At 34.2% G+C, this 9,377-nt stretch overlaps 1 protein-coding gene across 1 annotated transcript; it reads left to right on the plus strand.

The window, feature by feature from the left end:
* The first annotated feature begins 1,137 nt into the window (after nucleotides 1-1,137).
* On the plus strand, nucleotides 1,138-8,950 carry LOC142613194 (histone acetyltransferase of the MYST family 1). The gene is made up of 10 exons (XM_075785426.1): nucleotides 1,138-1,602; nucleotides 1,755-2,144; nucleotides 3,313-3,401; nucleotides 3,511-3,570; nucleotides 4,351-4,560; nucleotides 5,265-5,333; nucleotides 5,814-5,975; nucleotides 6,892-6,985; nucleotides 7,228-7,370; nucleotides 8,410-8,950. Exons 2-10 carry the CDS (start codon nucleotides 1,865-1,867, stop codon nucleotides 8,611-8,613), a joined length of 1,311 nt encoding a protein of 436 aa, XP_075641541.1. The 5' UTR covers nucleotides 1,138-1,602; nucleotides 1,755-1,864; the 3' UTR covers nucleotides 8,614-8,950.
* Nucleotides 8,951-9,377: the final 427 nt, after the last annotated feature.

A 9,377-nucleotide genomic window follows, 5' to 3' on the forward strand; every position in this document is an offset into this window, starting at 1 on the left:
TTCATATTCTTTGGTTAAACGAGATTACTGATTAATCCAATAAATTTCTTGTTTTTGCCTTTGGCCGTGGGTATGATTATGATAAGACTCTCTCTCTCTCAACGCACTTGTTTGTCACTAGGAAAATTGCAAGAACTCTCAAAGCCGCTGGCTTCATGTAAGAAATAGTGTCCTGATTTGATGGTAAACTCGAAATTTGCAATCGGTTGATATTATCCACGTTGTGTGCACAACGTTTTTTTTTTGGCTCAGAAAACCTCAGCAATTCCTCTTCGCCAAGTTGCCTCTGCTCTGCTCCTCCATATGATATAATTTTTCGGGTGATCATTCTTCATTCCTTTTCCCTGAATTTATCCTAGAGATTTGGGTTTGGTTTTTGCATGGTGGGTTAAAGATTTTATTTTTAATGAAAAAGTCACCTACACAATGAAGTCGAGGTTCTGTTTGTTTCAATGTAAAATATTTTCCTATTTTCAAGTAGGAGTGTGTATGGGTTGGGTTGGATCGGATTGAGGGATTTTTTGATTCAACACACCATGGTGGACTAAAAAAATTCAACCCAACCCATCACATAAGTCTAACTTAACCCAACCCAACCCAACTCACATGGGTCGGGTTGAACCTCATGAGTTGGACAAATTATTATATTATTATTATTAAATTGAGTAGAAAAAATATAAATATAAATATATTAAAAAAATCTAAATATTAGTATCAATGTAACTCCTTAAAGGTAAATAATACGAATGACTAAACAATAATAGTAATTTAATAGGGTTTATGTGAACTAATTGGCTTTATATAGGATATGAAGAGCTACATATTTTTAAAAAATTATTAATTATATAATATAATTTAAATAAATAAAAATGTATATATATATATATATATATATTAAATATATGAGTGGATTAGATTGAGTTTGACGAGTTGGTAGATTAGCTGTACACCCCTATTCTCAACTGATTGCATGTAAAATATTTTCCTGACTAAAACTTTTGTGCGAAAAAACTTGTAAAATATTACCAAGGGTAAAATAAAGGACAACAAGGATTTGCTGCAAACAGGTTTGCTGGAGCTGCTACATACAGGGTTAGGTGGCAAAATATAAAAGTGACACATGTTTAGTGGTCTCATGCAACGCACATGACCAATTAATTCATTTGAGATGACAAACGACGTTAACCTTTGCCCTCTCTCTCTTCATCCAAGCCCAGATCCCTTTCTCTCTTCTCAAAACTTAAAAAAAACCCCAGCCACCTAACCCATATTAACCCACTGTGCCCAGCCATGACCTACCCATATCAAAACCGTAGCCCACCATGACCCACCCATATCAAACACAGCCTACCACAACCCATCGGCGTCGATAAAGCAACGCACCAGATCGAACCATCCAGCAACCATCAACACAAAAAATACTCCATTGATGACAATCCAAGAAGCCAATTTGAACCACCCTTAAGCAAATCTATGGTCCAGTAAGTTCGAATCGAAGCAACCCACAGCGACAACACCCATCGGTGACGCCACTCTTCGGCACTCTTTGCCTTCGTTCTGGTGGTGTTTTGTCGTAGGAGAAGTCGCTGCGAGGGGGCCGAGGTGAAAGCCCATGGGCCGGTCCAAAGCCCTTTTTTTTTTTTGTTTCTTTCTTTTTGATAGGCCCTATTATTTTATTTTTTGGAGAAAATTTTAAATAAAAAACTAGCAGCATTTTATCCTTCTAAATATTCTCTTCTTTTTATTTTGTTTAGGAAAAAAAGAAAGAAGAAGGGAAAAACAAATATGTTTGGTAAGTTGTAAGTTGTAACCACGAGAGGAGGTGGGGCGTTTGGGAAAGAAGAGCGAAAAGAAAAAGAAAGAAATGGGATCGTTAGATTCACCGAGAGAGAGAGAGAACGGGAACGGGAACGGTGGGTGCAGGAGTCCCGGAGATCCAAAACTTGGCGATGGAGGAATGGTAGTAGTAGTAGAATCAGAGGCGATGAAGAAGAGGAGAGCGAGTATGCTGCCACTGGAGGTCGGTACTCGCGTCATGTGCCGTTGGAGGGACTCCAAATACCACCCCGTCAAAGTCATCGAACGCCGCAAAATGAACTCCGCTGGCCCCAACGATTACGAGTACTACGTCCACTACACCGAGTGTATGATTTCTTACTCTTTTCCTTATCTTATTATTTCTGCTTTCACTTTCCATTTCTGGTGTTAGGGTTAGGGTTAGGCTTAGGCTTAGGGTTAGGGTTAGGGTTTTCTACTTACTGGAAATCGTTGCGCTCTGCTGCTTTGTGATTTTATTATTGGGGGTTTAGGGTTACGGTTAGGGTTTTGGTGCTGAATTGTGATTTTTTATTTTATGTGAACGGAATTGAGTCAGAAATACCCATCTGTGTTTGTGATTAGAAAAATGAATTGGTCTATATTGCTAGATAAGTTGAAAGTATATATGTATGACTAGTTCAATAGTTGTGGATGAGGAGATTTGAACCCTTTATGTTTCTGTTGGAAACACCAGGAGATGCCAACCAGTTGGAACTATTAGGCACTTGGCTATATGGATGTCTGTTTTTTACTCAAAAAAAAAAAAAAAATGATAGACACCATATATATGCTTTTCAATTTTTCAAATAGGCGTCTCTTCCTTTTTTAAATAAAGGGTGGAAATGGAGGCATGGGTCCAATCTTGAAAGGGTGGGCAAGTTGTGTTTACCAATGTGTATGAGTGTGTGTGTGTGTGTGAGAGAGAGAGAGAGAAGAAAACCATGGAATGTAGAACTTTAGGGATTATCTATTTCACAATTGGGATACAATCATGTATAGTGCATTAGTGGGCTCAAAGTGTGTGAGAGAGAGAGGATACCCATGGAATGTAGAACTTGAGGGATTGTCATATGACAAGTACTGTACAATCATGTTTTAGTGCGTGGGTTGGTTCATTGAATTATGATCAAGGAGGATCTGTTAGAAGAATTTTAAAATAAGTAATTTTTGTGGTTAACTTAAATTGAAATTGAAGGATATTTCAGGGATCTCATGGCGCTGTCACAAATATGTGCATGCTTACAAAATAAGTTACAACTATAATTCACAGCAATGTTCTTATTTGTGGCTGCACCCCTTTTGTTCCTTTTTTTTAATGAAGATTTATTACCATTAAAGAAAACCATTTTTTTATTTGGCATTCCATTGATGTCAAAATTGTTACACATGTTCTTTAGGTAGGCCCTTCTCTTCACAATCCACATAGAGTAAAGTGAGATTTAATTTGTGCGTGTGTGTGTTCTTCGCTATTTATTAGTTTGTGCTTTTTGACAGTCAATAGGAGGCTTGATGAATGGGTGAAGCTTGAACAACTTGATCTCGATTCTGTAGAGACTGTTGTTGATGAGAAGGTGGAGGACAAGGTAATGAGTATGCGATATTTTTCTATTACCTTTATTATTTGCTTCTCCCACAGAATTTACTTTCTTATTTTTAATACTAAGCACAAGAATTGTGCATGAGTTTTTCCAGGTTACAAGCTTGAAAATGACACGCCACCAGAAGCGAAAGATTGACGAGACACATGTAGAGGTAAATACAAGTAAAAAAATATTTTTCAATTTTTTTTGCTCCATCTTATTTATACTCCTCTTTGTACTGAAACCCTGTCTAAATTGAAAGCTTTAAAGAAACCATAGAGATAAAGGGGACCAAAAGGTACATGTACTGGATGGGTTATCTGATCAGCTTGGATTATAATGAAAGTGGAATCTGAAAGTTACATACTTTTCGTCTCATTCTCTTTAATTTGATTCTCTTGCTACATCACACACCTAGAGGGTCTTAATTCCATTATCTCAGCCTTCACTCTAGTGTTATCTAAGCTAGAGCCTATTTTTCCTGGATGTTAAATGTTTTACGAGAGGAAAATAATAGAGTTAGATTTTGCATTGATGAAGTTTTGAGAAGATTTAGCAGGTACTTATATATCAGTTTTGACTTTGAGCCATAATATATATATATATATTTTTGATAAGTAAGAGTACTTTGAGCCATAATCAATATGTCGTGGTCTATCATGTGGCACATGATTGCACTTGTTCTCTCTCTCTCACACACACACACGTACATGCATACACACAACACATGCATACACACATGAATTCATAAGAGTGGAAATAATGTAACATCTTTTTAATTTCTTGTGAGAAGTAAATGATTTATTTAATGAAATACCAAATGACATGAGCTGCTTACATTTAGAATTTTATGAGCTGCATCTCTGGCTGTCATTCGAGTTTCCTGCCTCCATCATAAGTCATGTTGTAATTTGTACTTATATAATCTTAGTACATTCTTCACAATTTTTAGGGTCATGAAGAGCTTGATGCTGCCAGTTTGCGAGAACATGAAGAGTTCACAAAAGTGAAAAATATAGCAACTATAGAGCTTGGAAGATATGAGATCGAGACATGGTACTTTTCCCCCTTTCCACCGGAATACAATGATTGTGTGAAGTTGTACTTCTGTGAGTTTTGCCTCAATTTCATGAAGCGTAAAGAACAACTTCAGAGGCATATGGTGAGCAGTGCTTCATATTCCACTGTCTTCACTCGCTATATACTTTCAGTTTGTGGTATAGTTGGCCTTTAAGGAGGAATACTATTGGCAGCATTGAGCTGTATTCAGTTCATCGGTTAAAAACGTTAATGTTCTGATTTTTTTTTGTCAATTTGTAGTCTACTGTAATGAGTTTATATTATTGGGTTTTCTCATATGTTATTTGATTGCTTAAGTGAAATTTGTGCTGGATATAGTTTGTCAGAAGCCTTGATGGATAGAAACCACATGGTTTGAGCCTGGTCTATAGGGCATTTAGAGGCTTTGAGGGTCGCGAACGGTCCATTCTTGAGTTTAAGTCTTTTTTCTTTTTTACTCTTCTCGAATGGTGTTTAGTTTCACCATCTTTTTCTTGTCTTTCCCTTCCTGTTTTGCTTGATCATTGTAATTTGGTTTCTTGATGTTTTTGCGCCTCTAGTACATTTCTTATGTACGGGGCTGTGTTCTTCTCTAATATATATTTTTCGTTACTTATAAAAAAAAAAATTACTATAACTAATTACTATATTATTTTAAGAAGAGATAGGAGATAGAAATTTTTGTTATTGAGTGGTTAGATTTCATTTTCTTGGCTATCTTTTCTGCTAGTGATTTCCTTTCTTCCTTTAATTTTTTGCAATTTTTGAATGTATTTGGTCTATTTAATTCTTATTCTGCATGTGTAGAGGAAGTGCGATCTCAAGCATCCCCCTGGAGATGAGATATACCGATGTGGTACATTGTCAATGTTTGAGGTATGTTGTTTTGTTATTAGTGGTGGTTTTATTTGGGTTAATAAGTTTTAAACATCTAAGTACAGTTTGTACATAAGTTTTTTGCATGTGACTATTAAGTATAGTTTGTAGTTCTCCTTCATCTGAGATTTCCTTTTCCCCAATTATTTTTTGGCATTTAAAATTTAAACATGTTTTTTTTCTATCGGAGATTATTTATCTGTTTATAAAAAGCTATATGGTGTTAAATGTAAATATCAATTTGTATAACTTCAGTAAACAGACTTCATGTATAACTTTATCAAAAGAACTATGAGTTTGGTTTACTTTTAGAATATCTTGTTATATGGTTTCTTCAATATTGGAATATATGGTTTCCTTTCTTCTTGTTTCTCATACTCTGTTTTGTATTATTTGTTTTATAGGATACCCTGTTGTATATGAGCATATTTAAATTTTTTAATTGATTTAAGTTTTTCTTTAATTAAATGTTCAAAACAGGTTGATGGAAAAAAGAACAAGGTTTATGGGCAGAATCTTTGTTATTTGGCAAAATTGTTTCTTGATCACAAGACCCTCTATTATGACGTTGACCTCTTTCTGTTCTATGTATTGTGTGAATGTGATGATCGAGGATGCCACATGGTTGGTTATTTTTCTAAGGTAAATTATTTATGCATTATTTTATTTCATTTTATGTGCTGTCTGAGTGAAAATGTTGTCTCATACCATTTTCTTAAGTATCATGACATTTTTATCAGTCAAAATCTGAAGGCAGGAATACTGGCATAAGAAGCAGGGAATTAATTGGTCATGCATTTAGGTGAATCCCGCCTTCATTTGGAATTTACTCAAACAGTGGCTAATCACAATCCTACAAGTTATGATTCTTTTGGCCTACAATGTTGTGGCATTGTGATTTATAAAAAAAAAAAAAAAAAAAAAAATGTTGTAGGATTGTGATTTATCAAAAAAATTTTTTTTAGGATTTTGATTAGGATTCTTAATTGGCATGAATGGAATGCTTGCTTGTAAGTTGTAAGTTTATTTAATTGCTTTTATGAATTATGGTACTATATCTTGTATTGCCTCTTTGCTACAAATGTATTTAGTGGTTTTGTTGTGATTTTTTTTTTTTTTTTTTCTGACATTCTTCTTATTCCTGATTCAATAACAATGTTACAGCAGAGTAATGGCTATATCCCTAAGTTAATACTGTGTTTGAACTTGACTTATTCATCAGAACTATTATAGAGGGTACTAAAATTAGTTTCAAAATACAAGGTTTAAGTGGTAGGTTTTAGTTTCTACGGGCTTCTTGTCTTTTGGTTCATGACACTTTCATTTAGGAAAATTTTGGTACTACAAGTTGTAGGCAATATCTTTAACCTCCCATCTCTTTGTTGCTCCATTGCTGACCTTCTTCATGAGCCGTTATCCCTATTTTACAAATTTTGTTAATGTTTGTTAAATATAATGGATAAGCAGAGGGACAATTTTCAATATAGACATGAGTTTGAATCTTTCTGAAATTTCTTAAATTTACATATGTATAAGTATGTTTTGTCTGCTGGTGCAGGAAAAGCATTCAGAGGAGTCTTATAATTTAGCATGTATCCTCACCCTTCCTCCCTATCAAAGGAAAGGCTATGGAAAATTTCTAATTGCCTTTTGTAAGTTATCTGCCTATGGAAATTCTACTTTCTATTTTGCATGTCTTTGTTTTGGTCATGTATTTTCAAGCAGAAAGAATATTAAAAGTGAAATTTATCTAAAAAACATTAATCAACAATAATAACAAAATAATTAAACAATTGTAAGCAAATATGAATATATTTCATATTATTAAAATAAATAAACAAAAACAACCAATTCATAGCTAACAATATTTAACAATATTTCTTGCATGTAACAGCTTATGAACTTTCCAAAAAAGAAGGTAAAGTCGGCACACCTGAAAGACCCCTTTCTGATCTTGGGCTATTGAGCTACAGAGGATACTGGACCCGGGTTCTTTTGGACATATTGAAAAAGCACAAGGGCAATATTTCTATCAAGGTAGCTTTGTTTGAATGTTTGATAAGATCCAGACAAGTTTGCTTTTTGTGGTTCAATTGCATATTGTGTTCTGTGAACAGTGGCGGAGCTAGGATTTTAGTCGACAATATTAAAAGTGAAATTTATCTAAAAAACATTAATCAACAATAATAACAAAATAATTAAACAATTGTTAGCAAATATGAATATATTTCATATTATTAAAATAAATAAACAAAAACAACCAATTCATAGCTACTAAAAAATTTACAAACTGATGGAGTAAAAATATGATTAGTGTTACTTAAAAAATATAATGAATAAAGGTTTGAAATTATTTTTTGTGATTGGTGACATGCCAATTTGTAAGACATAAGTAGTAAAATTTGTAATATTTCTAACATCATTCAAAAATAAAATGCTGTGAAAAGTATCATAAATAGTAAAAATTGTGTAAATAATGATATAAAAAAAAAATAGTGAAATAGGTGGTTTGGTCACTTTCAAGTTTTAACTAGTATAGAAGTTTTTTTTTTTTTTTTTTTCATGTGACTAATAATACAAAAAAAAAGAGTGGGGGGGGGGGGGGGGGGGGGGGCAGGTGCCCCCCTCTGGCTCCGCCAGTGTCTGTGAATATGTTTGGCGTGTTCAGATATCCCACAGAAATGGTTTGAAATGTTATGTTTAGAATTTTTACATCTCTAATTGTTCACATTACTGTGTCTGATATGATAACATAAGTAATCTGCACCAAATGATTTTTGAAAAATAGAAGCAATGGGAAGATTGGGCTCCGCACTCTGAAAAGTAGAAAACATTGGATTTGTCTATATATAGTAAAACTGATAATTTTGTACGATATATTAGTGTAGATGTTGATCTTTGACAAATCACTCTTAGCATTATCTTATCTTATCTTATCTTTTTTTTTTCTTGTCTGGTAAACATTTCTAGAGTTATTCCATTGGTTTTTATTTTATGAACTTTTCTCGTGAACTACCTGCTTTCTGCTGGTTATTATTGTATTAGTACTTTTCTATAAATCCTTCACTTTTTACAGGAACTTAGTGACATGACAGCCATTAAGGCGGAGGATATCCTGGCCACCCTTCAGAGCTTAGAACTGATTCAGTACAGGAAAGGGCAGCATGTCATCTGTGCTGATCCAAAGGTCTTGGATCGTCATCTAAAAGCTGCTGGTCGTGGGGGTCTTGAGGTTGATGTTAGCAAATTGATATGGACTCCTTATAAAGAACAAGGTTGATGTTAAACAATTTATCCAGATATTGGCTGCCAACTTAGACTTGTAACTGACCTCCGATTGTATAAAATAGAAGCTTTAGGGTATGAAACTGGCTATGCTTCCTGGAGACTTTCTTGTCATTGCCCATCTTATGACCTTGTATGTATGTATTAACAAATAATGATTAGTATATTCTCACTTTAGTAGGTGTAGGCTACAACTGACTTTTTGATTTTAGATTTGTGAACTACTTGTTTAGATGCATTGTAATGCTCTTCTGATGATGAGACAAAATGACAAAAAATTGGGAAGGTGATCCGTGGGAATGGATAAGATTGAATTGCCATCTCTTTGAAAATATTTTGTAAAACCAAACGTCTGAGATCATTTTAGGCATAATTTATATTATCCTTCTGACTTATGAGTGAAGTATCTTTCTGTCAAAATTTGATGCAAATTTGTGTGGTTCTATGGGGAAGTATGTAAATGTTTGAGCTTTGAAGCAAAAAACAGAAATTTGAAGCATATTTGTGTAGTTTGTATATGAGGATTAAAGGAAAAAAAATTATGCCGTGGCTTTTTTTCCTTTCATGACTGCCATTTGGAATCCAACAACGCAAACTAAACCCCGTACTGGTGTTACCACTGGTTGAGTCATCCTGGTTTGGCTAAATTTGTATTCGGTTTGGAGTTAATGGTGGTTGCAAGAGCTGTTGATGTCCGCAAAATGCATGTACATGTACATGTACATGTACTCATTTTAATTCTCAGCATGAGTAAACAAT

The sequence above is a fragment of the Castanea sativa genome, chromosome 10 (assembly GCF_040712315.1).
Source record: "Castanea sativa cultivar Marrone di Chiusa Pesio chromosome 10, ASM4071231v1".
Taxonomy (NCBI): Eukaryota; Viridiplantae; Streptophyta; class Magnoliopsida; order Fagales; family Fagaceae; genus Castanea; species Castanea sativa.